Raw genomic sequence first — 22165 nt, 5'->3', positions numbered from 1 at the left:
CTGTAAGGCTGAAAAAGGTTCCCGACTTCTGTTTTAAAAAATTCTGTCTTGTTGGAAGACAAGGAAATGATTTGCCCAGATTGCAATCAACTACAATGGGGGTTTGGGAAATCAATGCACGATCACTGGGAACTTGCCTAGCAAGACGATGAGAAGTGGTTGAAATTATCGAAATAATTAAGCAATATAGTCAGGGTAAGGGAAAGAAGGCAACTTAATAATAGTTTCACTGAAAAATTGAGAGTCATTATGTACTGATGCTACAAGATGGAAGTCAATATTACTGAACCAACCACACTGTTGGGAACATTGTTACTATAACTCTGTATGCTATATTTGCACTAGATTGTCATCACACCATTTCTCCAGTTCTCTAAGTGTGGTTTTGACCTAGACACTATACTTCTGTTGATGTAGCCTAGAATAGCATTAACTTTTATTGCTGCTGCATCACACTGTTGACTCAAATGATCCCTAGATCATTTTCACATGTACTGCTAGTAAGCCAGGCATCCCCCACTGACAGGGCCTGCCTGATACGCATTCTGGCACCATATCACCTCTCACCTGGGACCTGCTCCCCCTCCATTAAAAATGTGCATAATGTCCCAATAGACAATAGAAGTAGGGATCATTGTTAACTTTATCCTGTGATCTGCTGATTGATTTAAGATCAGTGCTGGTTGGTTATTCATCATTTTATGTGCTTTATTTCATATAATGAATTGACATTTTAAAATGAATTATGGACTCTGCTTTGAGACCAAGTGCTATAGGGGCAGGTTATAAATATTTTAATACATGAAATAAATAAGTGATCAACTCATAGCTTTGGTGTGCATTTGATTTATTGGTGGACTGTAGTCCTGGATTTGTTTGGTTATCTCTGATATACCCCAAAAGTAATCTTATTGACTGTTACTTTTCAAAGGCTGTCTCCTCCCATTAGTGCCTCCTCTAGATATCTAGAGGCCCAGTATGAAGCAAGAAACATCTCCTACCCCTCTCAAGTCCACGTGCATTGCATGCAAGGCCAGCTGTCATGCTGATGCTAGAACCCAAAGAGAAGGCTGGAGGAAAGCTGCTGGACCACAGACAGCTCCAAATGAGCAACTTGCTCCAACAAATGTTGTCTCCAAGCTCCCTCGTCCAGGTCCACTCTCTTGAGAGAACTTCAAAGCCTTCCATGGCCAAGCCTTTGGCCTGAAGATGGAAGCCAGTGTGGTGTAGTGGTTAAGAGCGGTAGACTCATAATCTGGTGAACCGGGTTCGCATCTCCACTCCTCCACATGCAGCTGCTGGGTGACCTTGGGCTAGTCACACTTCTTTGAAGTCTCTCAGCCCCACTCACCTCACAGAGTGTTTGTTGTGGGGGAGGAAGGGAAAGGAGAATGTTAGCCGCTTTGAGACTCCTTCGGGTAGTGATAAAGCGGGATATCAAATCCAAATCCAAACTCTTCTTCTCCATTCCATAGCCCCCGTCCTGGTATGCCCCCAGCACTACTGGACAGGTGCAGGAAGCATCTGGTTCTTCAGGCTCAGGCAAAGGTATCTGTGAGGGTCCAGGGGGAACCTGTATCTGTTATAGTGATGCAAATATGCTTTGAATGTATGGTGTGGATCTGAAGTTTCTGATAGGGGTCTCTCCTAGCCATACCTGGAGATGCCAGGATTTGCACCCAAGACCTTCAGCATGCAAAGCAGATGCTCTACCACTGAGCTTCCTTGAAATGTGTATTATGCTCACATGTCCTTGTTCCTCAGACATTCTAGCACTGAGCTACACCCCTTCCAAAATATGTATTTAAATATGTGTTTATGTATGTACCTAATATGTATTTAAATATTATTTAGATGTGTGTTTTCTCTCAAGATAACAATCTAAATCTGTATTTTCGTATGCTTAAGCTGTTGAGGATGATGACACAACATTCCAAGAAGTGCATTCCTGGTAAGCAGCTTAAATGGGAAGCACGCATTAGTCCAAGAGTTGCAGATCAGGTCGTTTCATGCAGAAACTCACGAAGATCCAACTCTTCAAAGACCCCTAACCTTCTGAAGTCACAGGATTGCCATTTCTTTTTATTTTCAGAGATATAATCCAGGGGTTGGCAAAGTGGTGAAGTAGAATGGGGGCTGGAAAGTTCAGGAGAAAGGCAGAGTTGGGTTTTTTCATTGCAAAATTCCCCTCCAGCCACATGCGATTTCCCATTTAACGACTGTGAAGCACTGCCGGGGGGTGGGGGGGGAGACACTTGTGCAATGGTGGCTCATTCAGAATGGTGAGTGGATGGATATAGAGAGTGGTAGTTACCTGTACTCTCTTTCTCCCTCTCTTGCAAAACATCTAGATCAAACAAAACCATAAGGCCCTGCTAATGGACTCCAAAACCTGTGTTTTGGTGTCAAAGCCTGAGATTTAGAAACTCTGCATTTATATTTAGGAAAGCAGCAATACAAGAGAGGTCCAGGGCTGTGCCGCTGCACCAGCCACTACTGGGAATAGCCTACTGGGAATAACGGCAGACAATCCAGAGATGCTGGAGCTACAAACAGGCATTAGCATAGGATTGGCCTTCCAGAATCACATGATTTCAGCCAGGGTCAAGAGGGTGCTGGTCTACGCAAAGGCGGAGCTAGCTGCTCCGGCACCCGGAGCGGTGCACATGCTGTGCACCTGGGCGCAGAGCCATGGGGGCGGAGCGAGCATCCCGGGGGGGCACCGCCCATGGTGAGCGTCCCAGGGGGCAAGATCTCCATGGGGGCAGAGCAAGCCATCCATGGCGGGCTGCTTCCTGGGCGGGGAGCAGAGGGAGCCGTGCTGCTTTGCCAGCAGCCTTCCTCTCTTCCCTCTTCCTTTTGACAGATCGGGAGAGGCTTCCCACCCCACCAGGAAGCAGCCCGAGAGCGGGGGGCAACGGTGCACTGCCCGCCTGCGACTCCCAAGCCTCCTCCGAGCTGTCAAAACAAAAGGGGGAAGGCCGCCGGCAAGGCAGCACAGCTCCACCCCTTTCCCCAATGGCTCGGAGTAGGCTTGGGAGTCACGGGCGGGCAGCATGTCGAATGTCACCCCCTCAGTGATGACACACGGGGCGGATTACCGCCACCGCCCCCCTTCCTCCGCCCCTGGGTCTACGGTGTTCAAGTCACATCCCGAACTGCCTACAGTCCCCCTCCTCCAAATAACGGCTCAGGAAGCAGTGACTCAACCTTCCTGGGAAGCATATACAGTGGTACCTCAGGGTAAGAACTTAATTCGTTCTGGAGGTCCGCTCTTAACCTGAAACTGTTCTTAACCTGAGGTACCACTTTAGCTAATGGGGTCTCCCGCAGCCGCCGTGCAATTTCTGTTGTCATCCTGAAGCAAAGTTCTTAACCCAAGGTACTATTTCTGGGTTGCAGAGTCTGTAACCTGAAGCGTCTGCAACCCGAGGTACCACTGTATTGTTACACACACACCCAATCTCCAAGCAGTAAGATATTCTAGGGATTCCAGCATTTGTCCAGAGTTCAGTTTCCTGGGAACCAAGGTCAGCAGAGGCTGTGGTTTCTTTAAGATATATGGCTTTGTTTACACATATATACAACCTGAGCATAGGATGGAGGGGCTCACAGCATGAACACCCCAAAAGATACTGCCTCTCCCTTAGTCACAGCTTTGGATCCAGCACAAAGCAAGCATGTCTCTGTGTCTCCAGCTTCCAGCCTGCTTCCTGCTCGGCTCACACATACCAGTCTCTAGGGGTTTTGTTCTCCTGTCTAGCAGTTATGTGAGGGGTGGGAATGCCCACCCATTTGTTGTATGGCAAAGAGTACCTTATTTGCCGATTGTGGCACTTAACTCGGCAACCAAAGTTGTTACCTAGACAAAGGAACTGGTTTGGCAAGCTGGGTCGGATACAGTCTACCCCCAAAGATATAGAATCTCAAGAACCGGAAGGAACTTGGGGCATCATCCAGACTGAGCCCACCAAACTCATAACAATATGTAGATCAGCTGTCACCAACCTAGGACCCCCCAGATGTTTTGGACTGCAACTCCAGCTTGGACTACATGCTAGCTAGATAAATTGGGACTAGGAAATGTAGTCTGAAACATCTGGAGGGCATCAGGTATCAGTAGCAACTGGTGCCCATTGGGCCTGGTGAGGCAGAAGGCAGGGAGCCCAAGAGTAGGTGCAGCTGGACATAATGAGACATTCTAGTTTTAGTCTGTTGATTCTAGTTTTATCCCCATTCTTCTTCTGAGAGTTCTATAAAGCCAATGCTGAGGCTAAGGAGCAGGAGGCAAGCACACAGGTCCAGTCACCAGACTACTTATGAGTAAGAAGACAGGCAGGTAGGCTTGGAGAAATTAATAATGAGGTTGGTGAAGCAGTGCCCCATTTTCCCTGATGGAACACCTCCCACTGCCAGGCCGGTGAAGGCTGATGCAGAAGGATCTCTGCGTGCAAGGATCTCCACATGCAGAGTCAGTTTCTCTGCCAAACACTTGGTATCGCCAACAGATGCCAATAAATTTGCATGGATGTTTGTATCATTTGGGAAAGGCTACTTTCCCTTTCAGCCGCTTCTCTGCTCTGCCTATCAGGTGATCTATCAGAGTATTACTTCACCAGAACAAGAATCCTAACCATGTATGTCTGTTAAAGGAAATGGAGAGTCTAGGGTAGAGGGTCAAATGCAATTAAGGAATCAATGTTAGCAAATTAGCAGCACATCCAGCAAGACTCGTTTTATTTTAATGAACCCAGTCGAAAGCATCCAGAGCAGGGGGCTTCATTTAATTGAATGAAAGACTGTTGCTTGAATGGGACAGACTTCCCCTCTTCTTCCCACTGTAGTACCGGCACATGTCATCACTTGCAAAGAGGCATACAAGAACTGAAATCTGGAGGCTCTGTGTTGCATAAGGGATGGCATTTAAAAACAGCCACTCCAAATTGCAGCTTCCAAAGACATGCAGTTGTACCAACTGACACCATTGCAGGCATGCTTATTTTCATCTCACCAAAGGAACTTAAGTGCCATGCACTCATTGGTTTCAGTGGGTAGACTAGAAGGCCATCTGAGTGCAGCAAAGGGTCCTTATCTACCGCAGATTGGCTACAATGGGGAAACCTCGTGTCCTGCTCTCAAAGTCCCATTCAAAGTCCTCAGTCTACCACCTGTGACAGATTTGCCAGTCCCTAAACAAGATGCAAAAGCAGAGGTACCCAACACCTCTCCTAAAAGCAAAAAAGGAACAGTGTTTTACCAGGGACAAGTGCAAGGAATGACCGCTCCCCGCTTAAAACGGGGGGCGCCCTTTGCGTGGACGCGTGCAGCCCCTAGATCTGGAGCGGCTCCAACAGCATAGGCTTGGCTTTGCCTTCCCTCAGGTGGGATACCTGGAGGTCTCCGCCTACCTCAGTCAGTTGTCCAATCCCACCTGGGGGAAGCGTTGCCAAGGAGACCAGGCCAGGTAGGGGAGGGATTACCTGCCCACACAATAGAGGGAGGATCTTACCTGGGAATCCTCTCTTGGCTCCAGAGCTTCTCCCACCCTACCCACCCTCAGTTAATGTCTTATTTTGCAGGTTAACTTTTCTTCACAGGTTTTGCAGGTTAACTTTTCTTCACAGGTATGCGGGCGCTGCTACGTTAAGGTCGCTGTTAAAGGGCCGGAAAGGAATTTCCCTGCATTGGCAGGTTTCGCTTTTCCCGTAGCAAAACGTCACAACTTTGGCGGTATCAGGCCTTGGGCGGAATCCTTTAGTCCATCTTCCTCTTTGCGGCGGCGATACCAGGGTTCCCCGTTAAAGGGGTTTCTGAAGGGAGGCTTTGACCGTACACCGAAAGGTCGTCATTGCTCTCCCCTGCGGCGGCGGCGTAACGGGGCGGCTATCTCTGCTTGAACATATGTTCTCCAGAGCCGGCCCATCCCCCCCCCACACACTGGATAACCCTGATGCTCCCTAGGTCCCCGGCTGGGGACTGGGGAAGGAGAACGCCCAATGCCTGAGCCAAGGTCTACCCACATTTGAAATTTAATAAAGTTGTGGCCAATTTAATCCCATAGCACGTTGTCTTGAGTCGTTATTCCACATGACGGGGGGACTGCGCGGGATCTGGGGACTCCGCCTGTCCACGCAAATAGGAGGGTGTTGCTGTGAAACAGGGGGAACTGGATTGTATTTACAGAGGTCCAATTGCTCTTCACATGTGACCTGTAGCACTCTGACCTCCAGACGTTCCAGAAATTCAAAAGCTGCTTCGTGGAAGTGAAATTTTACTTTCAGTCATCATGAATTTCAGGTACCCAGACTGGGCCACAAGATGGGGCCCCTCCTCTCTCAGCAAAAATGATCAATCATAGTCAATTCCTATTTTTAAAGAAGCTGCATGGAAGCTAGTGGCTGGCCCCCAGCTGTCTTTTTAATATTTATTGACAACTAGAGTGTGTTTTTGACATAGATATTGGTAGAAAACACAAATGCAAAGAGAGCAATCATTAGGTGCTGCTTTGTCTTTGTTTTTTTCAGTTCAGTTTTGTGGCAACTAAAATGCATGTTGTTGCTGTTTTAATGCTGCATTCCGCTCGCTCTCAATCGTTTTTGTCAAAGCTGCCTTGTGCCCAAGCAGGAAAGTAAATGATGTGGTCATATTTTCAAGAAAAGGGGCAGGGCAAGGTAAGGGGCAGGAGAGAGAATTTCACAAACTAGCTCTTATATGCCATTAGAACAGGCCAGGGGGAGGTGGCCCTTTGGACAGCGTGTGGGTTCCCATCTCTAGTGATCCATTAGAGTAAGTTTTCATTTGGCACAAACAAACGATTGCTCTCAGTTTCTGGAATGTGCTGCACCAAGAGTAGTAGCTACACATTAACAGGTGGCACAGAAAGGCTGACTTCACAAAACAGTATGTCTCATGTTGCTGTTGGCACCTGTCTGTCTTTAGAGACAATGGAGTGCGCCTCTTGGGGTGGGGGGAGTCAAAGCGCTGCGATAGCAGCACTGAAGTGACCTCCCCAGGTCGCAAGCCTGGGCAGTGAGTATGGAGGTCCTGGGATGCCCAGATGACAAGACCTGGCCTTCCTGATGTGGACCAAAGGAAGGCAGAGCAATACATTTGGCACCAGCTTGGCTGCAGGAGTTGATAGAATAAGGTGTACAAGGCTCCATCCAACTGTCTTAGGGACTCCACTCCAAATTTGTGCAGGGTTTACTCCTTAGCCTTTTCTTCTCCCAAAGATATCCCACAAGGCAGCAGAGGTTTAGGATCAGAGTCTTTCTTTTCCTAGATGGACTGCCTTCTCATGCTGACGAGCCCCAACTGCCCGCCACTTCCCTCTATAGCATGTGCATAAACCACCTTCTTGAACACTGGACCCAGTATTGGTCTCATCTGCTCAATCTGCCAGAGCCTGTCTTCACATGAAGGGAAGGTCCTAATTCATCAAGGGTTTCAGACCTATTGGCTACACTCACCTGGTTTAGCCAGTCAGATAGCCATTTCCCAGGTGTGGCCACTGTTGCATGCTGACAGCTTCTAGGAGCCACAAGTGAGAGCTGAGTGCAGGGTGGGGACCAAAATTGGCCAAACTATCCCAGAAGAAACATGACGTGTGCCCCACCAGTGGTACTATCTCTCCCCTAACACTCCATACAACCCGAGTGTATAAACACAACATTCAAAGGTTTTTCTCTCCCACTCTCGCCTCCTTTGTTCAGACACTCTTAAAATGCAAATCCCATGCATGTCTACTCAGAATTAAGATCATTTTCCGCCTGGGGGTCATATTCTCTACTGGGCAACCTTCTGGGGGCCATATCCTCATAGTGGGTGGGGCCAAATGCAAAAGAGATCAGATAAACAAATGTGAATTTTACCTTAGGATTGTAAGCTAGTTTCTAACACACACAACTTAGTATCCTCCATTCAGTCAAGCAAGAAGCATTCTCAGAGTTTAAGGGCAACTTCCAGCCAGGCAAAAACACTCACGGAAAGTGTAGCTTGAGTGGGGGGCCTGGGTCCTTGCCCTAAATGTAGAGGAATCAGGGTGACCCTGACCCCAGAGCTCGGTAAATGATCCAGTGCAAAGAGCAAGCCTCTTTTGAATGGAGCCTGTGGTCCATTAACTCTGAAACAACTTTCTATATTTGAAGGAGATGCTGGAATTCAAAGGCTCAAAGCTCCTTAGTGTGGCCACTTACGACTGCCAAGAGAGTGGACCACGGAGGGCATCTGTTTGCATAAAATTGGTGTCTTCCTTATATACATACAAATGTAAGGCTGTTGTAACGTTGCAGTTGGCCAGGTGTGGAGAAAGGGGGTTGGCAAAGGGGCAAGTAGGGTTGGCAAATGGAATGAGCAGGGGTGGCAGACCCATGTGCTTGTGTGTGTCTCTGTATGTGGCGTTAAGTGCAATTTTATAAATAATTACAATTATTTAAATAGGACAATACATCACACCATAGTGAAGATGACTCACCTGGTGGCCTGTGTGTGACTGCTCAATCTGCTGTGCAGGTGCTGCAAACTGTCGATGGGCAACTACTTCAAGCTCTTTGTCCCACTCCACACTTCTTACTTACGGTTCTTTATAAATAGGACTTGGACCATGCAGCCCTTCAAGTAGATGACTACTTCAAAGAGAGGACTGTCCTCTGTAATGAGGGCACATGGTCACCCTAATCCTCATTCATAGTCCAAATCCTCCAGACTCTATCTTCACACATACAAGTATGGCCTGTGCAATATTTAATAGATGCTTAAGGGTGTTTTTTGGTTCAAAGGGTGTGTGTGAAAAATAAGAAGTAGTAGTGAAAAGGCAGCACAGGAGATAAAACCGAGATTTATTGTTTTATTTTACTTTTGTGGTCACAGGGGTTGTTTATGACCTTGGCCTAATAACTCGCAAACCAAAATCCACATTGATCTGAGGGAAGCATTACATTATCCTCCCCTTGGTGCCTGGAGAGTTTACTCTCCTTTCGCTCATTTCCTGTGACACAATGCCCCCAACATGAGGGTGGGGAGGGCCCAATCTGTGTTACTGTTCTGCAGGCACACAGCAGGTGCACGAAAAACATTTGTGCCTGGAATTCTGAGTGCCAAAGAAACAGTTTCGTGCAACCAAGTGCTATGTTGTTGTTGTTATCCCACCCCAGGCACTGTGGACATGAAGAGCAAGAGGGTCTTCTGAATGAACAGCCATGTTGGATCATGCCAAAGGTCCACCATCTCCTGCATTCCATTTCCATCAGCTGTCACTCAACTCCTCCATGAATGAAAACAGGAATACAATCTTTGCACCATTATTATGGCGCCAAGAGTTACTACCCAAGTCATAATACCAGGGGTGGGAGACCACATTTAGCCCAAGAGCCGCACCCCTTCATGGAAATCCTTCCAGGGGTCACATGCCAGTGATGGGTGGAGCCAAAGGCAAAAGTAGGTGGAGCTAAAGGCAAGGGGGGGCAGAGCAACCAATTTATTATTTATTTATTTGGAAATATGTGTGCTGCTTAACATTTTAGGACTTGTTGTTCTTATTGTAAAGTTCAATAAACATTTGAGGAATTTTGTACTGGACGTTGTTTTCACAATTTTTTAAAAAAATGACTTTAACTGATTTTACCTCTTTGTAATTTATCATCTAGAGATGGGAAGGCCTGGGGAGGAAACCGAAAAATTGGGGGGGGGGGAGATACCAGGGTTTTTTCCAAAGCCTTTTTTTTCAGAAAAAAGAAAGGGGGAAAAAACAGTTTGATATAGTTTGAATATTCCACATAGTTGTTTTTTTTTCAATTTTTCCAGAAAAAAAACCTGGGGTTTTTTCCCTATTTTTCTGGGGTTTTCCCAGTCCTTCCCAACTCTAGCTAAGTCTCTTTGGGACTTTTCTTTTTGTATAAAACCACTGAGAATAATATTTTTTGAAAATCTCTAAGCAGTTTACATTTTTTTAAAAAGAATACAACAATGGCAATCAATAAAACTTTCCTAAAAACTAGCTGAAAACAGCTGAAAACTATGTCGTCCATAAAGCCGAGGCGTGTACAAAATGGAGAATTAGGTGTCAGGGTGCAAGAACAGGCTTCTTGGGTAAACACACATTTTTACGAGGTTCTTAAAGGCCATTACTGTCTCCACCTCATAAATTACCTGAGGGAAGGCATTCCAGATTTGACTCTTACTTTTGTGCAGAAGGCCACACTCCATCCACACACCCCCCACACATCACAGCATCCAGGCAAACAAGAGGCCTTATCACAGTTCAAGGACACATTTCAATCAGGCAAAAGAGCTAGAGGAAGGAATGAAGGGTCCCAAGGGCCAGACAGAGGAGTCCAGTGGCCACATTACCTGAATCATGTCCAGTTTGGTCTGTGTTTCTTCCTCTCTATTATTAAATGCAGTAGCTCAAATTAAATATTTAGGGTGGAATCCAATGCAGTGCTAACTCCCCTCTTCCATCAACACAAGGATTCCTGCTTGCACAACAGAACACCGGCTGAGCACCCCCTAAATCTGTTCTGGATTTTCTCTCCAGCCTGCATCTTTTTCCTCTAGGCCACATCACAGCAAACTCTGCTCTCAAATTTAGGCCTTTTCCATTTAACTATCTAAGAGCTGGAGGGGCTCCATCCATTTGTCATCTGGCATGGAGCCCCCTTTCCGTCAATCTCTTAGCGATCCATCTCCCAGGCTGGCCTGGTTATTCCTTGACTCAGTGTTGGATCTAGGAATTAGAAGGGGGCCCAGGCATTCAGCCTAGCCCTTCCTCCCTGCCAAAACTCATAACAATATACTGGAATTGAACCATTTTTGACATAATGATGAACCCAAATTAGAGCAGCACCAAAATGTTTCAGGATTTAGCTCTCTGCTTGGATTGCATCATAGAGTCCTAAACTCCGGAAAGAAGAGAGAGAGAAAGATTATGGGTATTTGAGTCCTTGCTGACTGCTACTGACATTCTATATTTCTGTGATATATACTGTAAATCTGCTTCATTTTAAATGCAGAGCTAATGCCTTTCGCCCCTCTTCTGCAGGAAACTCTGCAAGGTTCCGGCTTTTAAAAAGGAAAAGAGTTTTACCCACCAGAAGATGACGAGTGGTACTGCAAAGCAAAATCTCCACTCTCAAGCCACTTAGAGGCATCGCTCAGCAAAGCTCAAGAAGATCTTTAAATATCATAGTAATTTATCAGCAGCGATGGGGAGATGATCAAATATTGGCTAAGAAGGAAGAAAGGGCGGGTTGCAAGAAGCAGGTTTGCAGGAATCTGTGTAGTTTCTGTGCAGAGGTTCTCGCTGCACATGTGTGAAATGCAGGCAAACATGGAATGAAAATGCATTGGTGGCTCACATTTGGGAAAGGGCTCTAGTTCAGTGGGGGAGCATCTCTTTTGCATGCAAAAGGTCCTAGGTTAAATCCTCGGCATCTCCAGGTGAGGCTGGGAGGGAACTCAAGTCTGAAATCCTACAGAGCCACTGCCAGTCAGTATAGGCAACACTGAGCCAGATGGGCCTGCACCTCCTCTTCCTGTGCCTTGTCTTGTGCAAGCCATTCTGCTAGTGCAACTGGTACACAACTGAGATCCTTTAAGTTAGAGCTACAATGAATTCCTCCCAGAGTGCTGGATGAGATGGGCTTTTGGACTGATCAACCCAGGACTCTTCTTAGAGGGACCACTTACTACACAACAAGCCCCTGCAAGGACCCTGATTTATACAGATAGGTTCAAACTTGGAAATTATGTTTGGGAATTAAATTATAATGCTGGTTGTAATTTAAGAAGAAATACATTTCCTCATAGCGTGCAGGAGACGTGGCTCTAGAGATTAACTCTGTGGCCGCTCAGTCTGCTGCCCAGCTACAGTGGTACCTCCGGTTACAAACTGAATTCGTTCCGGAGGTCCGTTTGTAACCCGAAACCGTTCTTAACATGAGGTGCACTTTCGCTAATGGCGCCTGTTGCTGCTGCCACGCCGCCGGCGCGCGACTTCCGCTCAGAACCCGGGGCAAAGTTTGCAACCAGGAGCATCTACTTCTGGGTTAGCAGAGCTCGTAACCCAAAGCATTCATAAGGAGGACGGTACGTAACACGAGGTTCCTCTGTACTGCTAAGAAAAACCCACTGTATTTCAATCAAAGCTGCGTATTAAGCTATCTATAGATGGTCAATTCACACATGCAAATAATCATACAATGCTACAAGTTAATAAATGGGTCCAAAGCTGTTCCAGCCACAATGTGTTCTCTAAGTTTCTTGTGTGTGGGATGCCTGCAAACTCTGTGTGAGGCAATGCAGGGATGGAGAACTTGGGGCCTTCCTGATGTTGTTGGACCCCAGCTGCCAACAGCCCCAACACCCAAGACTACCAATGATCAGGGAGGATGAAAGCTGTTGCCCAACAAGATGGACATGGGTAACCTAGCCCTGGGAAGCTCTGGGCAGCGCGTGGAGGTCCTGAGCCAACCTCTGCATAAGAGATATCACCTCCCCTTTTCCCCTTGCCATCCACATCCAATATGATAGATTATCATCATCTGAACTATCTGATCAGGGGCTTTAATATAATGCAATTAAGATCATCATTTTAAGGGCATTTAGCTGAAATTCAAAGCCAGTCCTGCAGTCATTTGGCTGTGAAGGCATTGATTTTGATCCCCTGCACTTTCTCATTTTCAACAGAGTACCACTGTAACCAGGTTAATTTTTGTTAAGCGCATCAGTCAGGGTCTTTTTGCTCCCTGGCCAAACGATTATGTGTCTGTGGGCTTTGAATGATTATAATTGCAGTCCAACAGGGGGAAAAAAGTCAGGATGTAATTTAAAGAGGTATTGACACCCCCCCCCCAAAAAAGGTAGATATTTATTTCTACTCACAATTTTCACTTGCTCTCTTCTCAAAGTTCTTTAGGATTAAGAAAGCCAGTGAAAGCAACCCAATGCCCCTTTTATCTTGCTGAACCTAAATGAAAGAGTAAAACAACGAGGAAAGGGTTATGGACGTGCAAATCTGCCAATTTCCATTTCTTGCTCTCATTTTTTTGAAATTTAAGTTCAGTTCTCCACATTTCCACATCGGTTTGCAATTTTTCTTAAGTCCTCATGAAAATTCACCAGCACCACAACCATTTTACACACACTTTAAAAGCACTTCTACTCAACATAACATTTATTAAAACTTTGATTTAAAGAGGCTGTGTGGTGCATTAGGCACAGGGATTTTTACTTCACCTTTGCTCAGTCATGGAGCTCAAGGCTACTTTTGAGATTAGCTGCATTTGGACGTTATGACAAACTGTGGTTTATTGTGACAATAAATACCCTTAGGCTCGGTGGGAGTAGGGGCTGTTATACCTAAATCTATATCTATGGTTTGCGTGAATCAAACCACTTTCAAAGCATGGCTTATAAGGCTTACAAAGCTGAACTGGTTCAATGAACCATAGTTATAATTAACCACACTTTGTCAGCTTTGAACAACAGGACAAGCCTCAGTGAAACAAAGATGGAGGTGAAAGATTCCAAGCTCCACCTCACAGCCATGCTGGAGGAGGCTCACACAGATTCAGTCCTGTCATATTGTTGGAGTCCTCCAGATCTTGTTGGACTCCAACCCCAATCGGTCACAGTCAACATAACCAATGGTCAAGGATGATAAGAGTTTTGATCCAGCAATATCTGGATGGCCACAGCTTCCCCATCCCTACCATAGTTTATCATGACATCAAAATGCAGTCACTGTGTGCAAATGAACCATTTCCCAAGTAATTTCTTTCAAAGTTCCCCACTTCACCCTGATTCTTTTATTGCCCTGCTGAAACAAGCTCACAGCTAGGAAGCTTTTGTTGTAATATACAGTTACTACAGTTCATACAAGGGACGCAGGTGGTGCTGTGGTCTAAACCACAGAGCCTAGGGCTTGCCGATCAGAAGGTCGGCAGTTCGAATCCCCGCAACGGGGTGAGCTCCCGTTGTTCAGTCCCAGCTCCTGCTCACCTAGCAGTTCGAAAGCACGTCAAAGTGCAAGTAGATAAATAGGTACTGCTCCGGTGGTAAGGTAAACGGCATTTCTGTGCACTGCTCTGGTTCGCCAGAAGCGGCTTAGTCATGCTGGCCACATGACCTGGAAGCTGTCTGCGGACAAACGCTGGCTACCTCGGCCTGTAAAGCGAGAGGAGCGCACAACCTCCGAGTCGTCTGCAACTGGACCTAATGGTCAGGGGTACCTTTACAGTTCATACATGCCCGCATGAAAGGGTTAACCTGAGACCTGAACTCAAGTTACCAGAGTGGGTGTGCAAGCTATCAGCTGCCTTTGCTCCCCCATTTCTCATTCTTTTTTCCTCTTTGTGCTTCTTGGAACAAGCAAAGAAGAAGCCATGTGACTATGGCTCCCTGCAAGTGAACTGAATCTCTCCAAAAGGAAAATTTTATAGACTGTATTTTTGCTAACCAAAATATTGCATGATCCTTTTTGTAAGGAAGCCAAGTACTTTTCATTGGGAGTTGTTTGGAACCTTTTTCACCTTTCTTTCACTGCCAGCAGATGGAGACTTGTTTGATTTACCTTAGGGAATCTCTGTGAGTAAAGAATTCACTTATTTGGAAAGTTAAGTGTCTGTGATTTATTCTAGTCTAAGTATTTTGATGGGGATCATTTGTTTAAAGGTGGATAAGGGCAAGTTTTAATGTACTTAGAGCAATCCCCATTGTGTAAAATTGTATAACACTACTACAAGAGAGTAAGGAATCTCTCTTCCAAACCTCTTTCTCCAACAGTCGCCCCCCCCCCGTGCCTTCGTTTCTTCTCATCTTATTTTAATTGTAAAACAGGAGTGGGGAACCTATGGTCCTCCAGACATTGCTGAACTACAACTCCCATCATCCTTTACCATTGGCTGTGCTGCTTGGGGCTTATGGGAGCTGGAGTCCAATGACATCTGGAGGGCCACAGAGGTTCTTCATCCCAGTTGTTGTTGTTGTTTAGTTGTTTAGTAGTGTCTGACTCTTCGTGACCCCATGGACCAGAGCACACCAGGCATTCCTGTCTTCCACTGCTGCCTCCCGCAGTTTGGTCAAACTCATGTTTGTAGCTTCAAGAACACTGTCCAACCATCTCGTCCTCTGTCGTCCCCTTCTCCTTGTGCCCTCCATCTTTCCCAATATCAGGGTCTTTTCCAGGGAGTCTTCTCTTCTCATGCGGTGGCCAAAGTATTGGAGCCTCAGCTTCACGATCTGTCCTTCCAGTGAGCACTCAGGGCTGATTTCCTTAAGAATGGATAGGTTTGATCTTCTTGCAGTCCATGGGACTCTCAAGAGTCTCCACCAGCACCATAATTCAAAAGCATCAATTCTTCAACGATCAGCCTTCTTTATGGTCCAGCTCTCACTTCCCATCTTACTACAGCTATGATTGAGCTGGGTCTCTCACATCTTGTCAGAATGTTTCCCACCTCACCTTGTACAACCTTGTCAAGTCATGGTTTTCCATGGATGCTGATGTGGGTCAGCAATTAGAGGTCCTAAGGCCAAATCTGACTCATCAGCTTCAAAGCCAAAGACAAGAAAAGTCTGTATAAGGATGCAATTACAGATATAGCAAGACTAGCAAGCAGCTCTCTATGAGGGAGACTTCTCCCTCTCCGAACCTTCCTTGAAATTAGCTGCTGACCAGGAAGAGTATATTGTTGACTGGTGTCTATAAAATTTCTTAGTAATGGAATATATCTCATATTACCTCGTAGGGGGCAGCAGTAAAACATCAACTGTAGCATCTCATACAGGAGTGATGTGGCTCTCCAGATGTTTTTGAACTACAATTACCATCATCCCTATTGGCCATGCTGGTTGGGACTGATGGAACCTGGAGTTCAACAATATCTGGAGGCCCACAGATTCTCCCTCCCTGTCACTCAGGTACTGGTTTCATCTTGTTGATAAGATTGCCATGTAGACATAAATCTACCTGCCTGGTCAGAATGCCAGGCTGATGCCCATCCTCAAGAACATCAGTGAGGCTGATTTCAATGAGGCTAACATTGGATACCCCCCCCAAGTCTTTAAACATTTCTCCTTGGTTGACTTGTATTCATTTTCTATCTCTAGGTTGATTGATCAATAAATTAACGTTGCGCTGAACAGGTCACTTGCTAAACAATTGATTACTAAGAGTGCTGAAGTGAGGTAGGCATACAGCATCATGTTGTCAAGTGTTATCGTGCGGATTATCTATCTCTTTTCTTGCTGTTCTTATGGGGCAACAAGAATAAGGAGGCCGTTGTGGATAGGCCATAATAGTATTCCTCCAGGGTTGTTCTCCCCCTACTGTTTTTTCTAATATATATTACTTGTGGCGCAATTTCTTCCTTTACACAGAAGAGCTTAAAGGCATTTCTCTGGTGGAAACTAAATGTTTAGAACAACATATAGATAAGGAAAAGTAGTCTACTGGTTAAGTACAGTGATACCTTGGGTTAAGAACTTAATTCGTTCTGGAGGTCTGTTCTTAACCTGAAACTGTTCTTAACCTGAGGTACCACTTTAGCTAATGGGGGCCTCCTGCTGCTGCTGCCGTGCCACCTCTGCGCGATTTCTGTTCTCATCCTGAAGCAAAGTTCTTAACCCGAGGTACTATTTCTGGGTTAGCGGCGTCTGTAACCTGAAGTTTCTGTAACCTGAAGCATCTGTAATCTGTAAATATTTAGAATGACTTGTATCCAGCATACTCAGAGGAGACCCCCTGAAATGAATGGACTTGGCTAACTTAGGTCCATTAATTTCAATAGGTCTACTCTGAGCAGAACTTAGTTGCATATGATCTTATATGTTCCGGTTCAGAGCGACAAACCACTCAAAATCAGAGCAGGTTTCTGGGGGAAGCACTGCACATGACCAAAGGCCAGCGTCCATTTAAAAAAATATATATTTTCATGAGAAAGGCAGTCTGCATCTCCTCTGAGGCACTGTGCCCTTGGTCACAGAAGAGCTGAAAAGAAAAGGTGACCGGTCTACTTAATGATCAAATTCTATTCCATTAACATCTGTGGACGAATATTTAGAACTATACTGCCATCCCATGTTCATTTGTAAGCATAGCTTGGCGAGGGCGGGGGGAGAATGGATTTTTATGGGTAATGACTTTTGAGTGGGATTTAAAAAGGGAATTTAAAATTAATTCATTAAATAGGTGCTCTTGATTTGAATTACAGGAGGTGGGGCTGCTGTGCCTATATGGTAACCTTGGCTTTATACATACCTTTCCTGATACAATCCACATTCTTACGCCTTTTTTCTTTTTTGCTATGCTATGCAGTTCCTTCCTCAGTCTTGTGGCGGCGCTGCAGCGCAACTGCGACGAGCGGCGGCCGCTCACGAGGCCGACAGAGACTGCGCATGCGTTTCCTTAATACGTGCGCTGTCGTCCCCCGCCCCCCCTTTACTGTTTGTTCCTTTTACAGTCAAGACGTCATTAGGAGGCGTCTACGTCATTAGGAGAGGCGGAACGGGGAGAAGGGAAAAGCCAGGAAGTAGCTTCAGTGTTTACGAACACAGCAAGAGGAAGATGGCGGCGGTAGAGGATCTTGGTGTTTCTTCGCCTGGGATGGTGAGAGAAGAGAGGAGAGTGTTGGGGAGGAAATGGCCGACCAGGAAAGGAGAAGGATGAGGAAGCTTCACGGCTGAGGGCGCCTCTGAACCGGGGAAGGCGGGGAAGGGAGAGGTTTGAGAGGAGGGGATGGTAAATAAAGGGATCGAGGTGAGGAAGTGCTCAGGAACCCCGAGGCAGGAGCTGATGGCGAAGGGATGTTTTTGGGGATGGGGAAAGCCGGGTCTTTTAATCTCTTTATCTCTGTTGTCACTGCTGCAGGAGGTACAGCATGGACGGGAAATGGCTCTGGCATTGTCAGGGAGGGGACGATTATTGATTTCCTTATAGTATAAGAGCTTATAGCCTACGCTTCTGATTCATACAAATTACACGGGGTAACTTAAAATAATTAAAATTGCAATGTCATCCTAAATAGAGCTGTGTGAAATAATGTTGTAGAGAATTCCAGTTTGATCTTTTCCGCAGCTTCTCTAAAAGCTGTTCCGTAGCTGCCTTAATGTGGACAGCAGGAGGAGGTTTGTGTTGGGAACACTTTAATGTATGTGCCATCATGATCATTCCAAGTAGTTCAGATGCCTTGTTGCAACTGAATATGCATTGCCAGCACTGGGGGTTATTTTCATGGATTTTGCTTTTTCTTGTGCTCTTGTGTTTGGGGGTCTTGATCACTTTCTCTATTTTTCAGGCTGCCTAACATGATAGGTGAGGTGTGCTATAAATATCATTGAGCTTCCTCTTTTGTTGTTGTTACTGTTAAGGAAGGCTTTCTAAGGACATAGTTTGAAAGCTTCTGTGGTCCTACATTGTTCTTGTGGAAATGTGCATCCTTAATGCTTTTTGGATGTCTTGATATAACTTTTCCATGGTGCTGAGAGTATAATCGTTCCTTATATTCATATACTAAACACTTAATCTCAAAAGCAGATCTTTCTTTTCTAACATGTCTAGGTGACTTTTCAGGCTACTTCTGACACGTCAGAAGAACCTGCTTCCATTACAACAGAAGAAATGGCTGCACAGAAGAGAGAGGAGCGACTTAGGAAATTCAGAGAGCTTCATTTGAAAAGGGTGAGAGCTCTCATTATGGTGTTGGTGCTTCTGGTCCCTGCATGTTAGCTTGGAGGGAGTGCATATGCACATCCTAACAATTGCTTAGGGGCTCCACTAAAATAGGTTTTTAAAATGCAGGTTTGAGTCAGAAAAAATTCAGTTTGTTTTGGGAAATTTTATGATGCCTTAAATCAGGTGTGGGGAACCTTTAGCCTTCCAGAAGTTGGTAAACTACAATTTCTAGCATCCCTGGTCATTGACCATGCTGGCTGCAGCCGATGGGAGTTTTAGATCAGCAACATATGGTGGATCAAAGATTTCTGACTTAGACATCTGCCTTAGAGGGTGATCTTCTTTAGCATGTTTGTTTTACTTATAGTAAATTAAACTCTGTTTTCTAAACATCTTTCTGGTTTCTTCTCCTTTTTAAAAGAATGAAGCCCGCAAGTTAAATCACCAGGAGGTTGTGGAGGAAGATAAAAGGCTGAAATTGCCAACAAACTGGGAAGCAAAAAAGGCACGTTTAGAATGGGAACTAAAAGTGGAGGAAAAGAAAAAGGTAAGCAAACAGTTGTCCCTTCCCTGGCCAATGGATGTGGTCATGTTGGTCTCCCCCTTGATGATATTCTTGGGAGGCAGGGGGCAGTCTTCTAGTGGTCCCAGGTCCTCTTACCAATGGCAGGAGCCAAAGTGCATCCCCCAGTAACTGTCCATGGGAGTACAGTCTTGGTTATATTTTGACAGGCAGAACGCATTTAGCCTTGGGAAAGTTCACTGTGCTGAAAGAGAACCAGTTTCAAAATATCAGTATGTTCTTGCTGTGTGCTAGGAGTGTGTGGCAAAAGGAGAAGATTATGAGAGAGTGAAACTGTTAGAAATCAGCGCAGAGGATGCCGAACGATTTGAGAGGAAGAGGAAGAAGAAAAATCCTGATCTTGGATTTTCTGGTAAGAAGGTGTTTGGCCCCATCTGTTCCAACTATTGAGTGTGAATAAAATCAAGAGCTTTTATTAACAAGTGATTATGTTTAGTAGTACAATAGACTTTTTCTTTTTTTTACTTCATAGATTATGCAGCAGCCCAGTTACGCCAGTACCAGAGGTTGACCAAGCAGATCAGACCTGACCTGGAGAAATATGAAAAACTCAGAGAAGAAAGGTAAGTCTTATTTTGTCTGCCCCATAATACTAATAATACATATTATTAGTATTAGCATTATTAACATTTATTTGTCACTTACATCAAGTGTGTCAGAGTGACTTACAATTCTAAAAAGCATACAAATGCAAAAATTAATACAGCATCTTAAGAAAAGACATAACTGTTCTGGTATCTTGGAGAATAACTTGAAGGAGCTGGGTTCCTCCTTGTCCTTCACAGAGGCCATCGGTTCCTAATGCCTTGTGAGGTAGAGGTAGAGGTGCAGCAGCAGCAGCAGACAGCAAAGAATTGCCATTTCCACTCAGTGCTGCTGCTGCCAGGCATGCTGTGTACTTCCACTTCTCGGAAAAGGGTAACTGGTTGCAACTGCTCTGTGAGAAAGAGCAGCAGGACCATCTGCACTTGGGTGATTGTATCAACTGGACCCTTGAGAAAGAACCTGCTGTGGCTAAATGGACAGATCCCAGCTAAGCTTCAAAAGGTCAAGGCAACTGTCTATTCTTCTTTGGCGATCACTCAAAGCCGAGTAAGATTGTCTTCCATAAACACGGTTTTAACAATGAGTCCATAAGTGACTGTGGGGGCCAATTCTGGATCCACACGCCCTTCCACAGTGGGGACATTTGTTTCCAGGCGGGAGTTGATCATGGTGTGGATTTGCCAAGCGTGCCTTCCTCTTAGCATGTTTCTCCCTTGCGCCCTGAGTTCAAGTGTCTTCAAAGCCCATCTATACACAAATTCTGGCTACAGTTGTACCTCGTTTTGCGGCACAGATCCATTCTGTAGCCTTAGCCACTAGCTGAAAAGGATGCAGGGCGAAGTGCCGTGTTTGCGCACGCGCGCAGTTTGCACTTTGCGCATGTGTGGAGCGCAATTTAGCGCTTCTGCGCAAGCAACAAACCCGGAAGTAACCTGTTCCGGGTTTGCCGCGGACGTTCGCCTGAATGGATGCTAGACAAGGCAGACGTTCAGGGAGGTATTACTGTACTTGTTTCAGTAGGAAAATCTATTGCCCCCATTAACTGATTAGAGACTTGCTGGGCATGAAATCTAGAAGACATGTGTGTTAATACTGTCAGTAATGGACTGGTTAAAGTGTCTGGGTTTGTTTCCCGCCCCTCATTCAGTGGCGAAGATTTATTTCCGACTTCAAATAGCCTTCTCCACGGAACTCATGTGCCATGTAAAGAAGGGGTTGATAGAATGGTTTCGGATCTTGAAAAACAGTAAGTACAAAAGCAAATGAAACATTAACTAATTACAATGTCGGAGCTTCTTAAAAGAACTTTGTGAGCATCTTGTCCTGTATGACACCCCCCACCCACACACACACATACAAATGTTGAGATCTGTTTATTAAGTCCAGCTCCAGCTTCCACCCTTTTCAGCCATTCGGTTCATCCTTATGAGTAGCAAAGCTTTTTCAGTCATAGCCTCAAAACCTGGGAGGCCATTCCATTGAAACTCCATCTGTCTCTCTGTTCTGCTTTTTTTTTCTTCAAAGACAAGTAAAAACATTTTTAAATAATCTTTTAAAGTAGTCAGGTCTTTTAAATAGTCTCCTGCTATTTGGGTTTTTTGACAATTTGACTCTTAATTGACTTTAATTCTGTTGACTTTAATTCTTATTTAAACTCCTTTGAGCATTTGGAGCTGAAAAAGTAGTTGTGCAAAAAAAGAAAAATCATCCTTGAACAGATGTTTGCATTAGGCACAGTCTCACTGCATTAATTTTCCTTCCAGAATCCAAAAACGTGAGAAGTACAGCCGGAGACGATCATACAATGATGATGCTGATATTGACTACATTAATGAGAGAAATGCCAAGTTCAACAAGAAGGCTGAGAGGTTCTATGGGAAATATACTGCAGAGATTAAACAGAATTTGGAAAGAGGAACAGCTGTCTAAGCTAGAAAGTTCCAGAGGCAGGTTCAGCACTGTAGCCGGCCTGGTTTTTCAAAAATTCCCTAAGTGTAAAACCTGTTTTGCAAAAGCACCTTGAACTGTAAACTAAGGTAGTACGAACATTAAGCTAGTCCAAGAAGTATTGCTCCTCAAGAACAAATTTGTCTTGAACATAAATAGGTATGTAACCATCGAAAAACCATCATTTGAATTTTGGCAGAGAACCCCTTTTCTGTTCCTTTTCATATCTTAAGTCTAGGTTCCAGCTAAAGCAAATTTGTTTCAGGTTTTTTTTATGTATCTGAGGTTTCCGTGAAAACTACTGCCTTTGTATATGCTAAAAGGCTGCATTTTTACTCAAGCTCAAATGTAAACCTGTAAGTTGTATGTTGGTTTGATTAAATTAGTTATCCAACTATGTAAAACTTTAAAAAGATGGA

At 45.1% G+C, this 22165-nt stretch overlaps 1 protein-coding gene and 1 long non-coding RNA gene across 4 annotated transcripts in view; one reads left to right on the top strand and one right to left on the bottom strand.

Moving 5' to 3' along the window:
- Nucleotides 1-17440, bottom strand: part of LOC128418747 (uncharacterized) — a 54387-nt gene extending 36947 nt beyond the window's left edge. Inside the window, exons 1-3 of one of the 2 annotated variants that reach the window (XR_008331754.1) lie at nucleotides 17258-17440; nucleotides 12880-12964; nucleotides 4779-5228 (exon numbers count right to left, since the gene is read on the bottom strand). This is a non-coding gene — a long non-coding RNA (uncharacterized LOC128418747). Of the gene's footprint in view, nucleotides 1-4778; nucleotides 5229-12879; nucleotides 12965-17257 lie in introns of those variants that run through there. The other variant, XR_008331753.1, reaches the window with a different exon arrangement.
- Nucleotides 17294-22165, top strand: SYF2 (SYF2 pre-mRNA splicing factor). 2 transcript variants are annotated; one of them, XM_053398756.1, is made up of 8 exons: nucleotides 17523-17605; nucleotides 18294-18315; nucleotides 18569-18676; nucleotides 19092-19217; nucleotides 19488-19605; nucleotides 19726-19816; nucleotides 20947-21045; nucleotides 21563-22165. In XM_053398756.1, exons 2-8 carry the CDS (start codon nucleotides 18304-18306, stop codon nucleotides 21726-21728), a joined length of 720 nt encoding a protein of 239 aa, XP_053254731.1. In that variant the 5' UTR covers nucleotides 17523-17605; nucleotides 18294-18303; the 3' UTR covers nucleotides 21729-22165. The 2 variants fall into 2 exon arrangements, with proteins under 2 accessions (XP_053254730.1, XP_053254731.1); XM_053398755.1 differs by lacking the exon at nucleotides 18294-18315 and having other exon boundaries at nucleotides 17294-17605.

Source organism: Podarcis raffonei, chromosome 8 (genome assembly GCF_027172205.1).
Source record: "Podarcis raffonei isolate rPodRaf1 chromosome 8, rPodRaf1.pri, whole genome shotgun sequence".
Lineage (NCBI taxonomy): Eukaryota > Metazoa > Chordata > Lepidosauria > Squamata > Lacertidae > Podarcis > Podarcis raffonei.
Note: the sequence above shows the minus strand (reverse complement) of the source record. Positions and strands in the feature narration are given on the sequence as shown.

What these genes read in the sequence shown, in the direction of transcription:
- SYF2 (XM_053398755.1), top strand. Translation starts at nt 17,309, where the DNA reads ATGCAGTTCCTTCCTCAGTCTTGTGGCGGCGCTGCAGCGCAACTGCGA. An exon ending in AAGTGGAGGAAAAGAAAAAG is followed by an intron (nt 19,218 to 19,487) that starts GTAAGCAAACAG and finishes GCTGTGTGCTAG; the next exon opens with GAGTGTGTGGCAAAAGGAGA. An exon ending in GAAAAACTCAGAGAAGAAAG is followed by an intron (nt 19,817 to 20,946) that starts GTAAGTCTTATT and finishes CCCCTCATTCAG; the next exon opens with TGGCGAAGATTTATTTCCGA.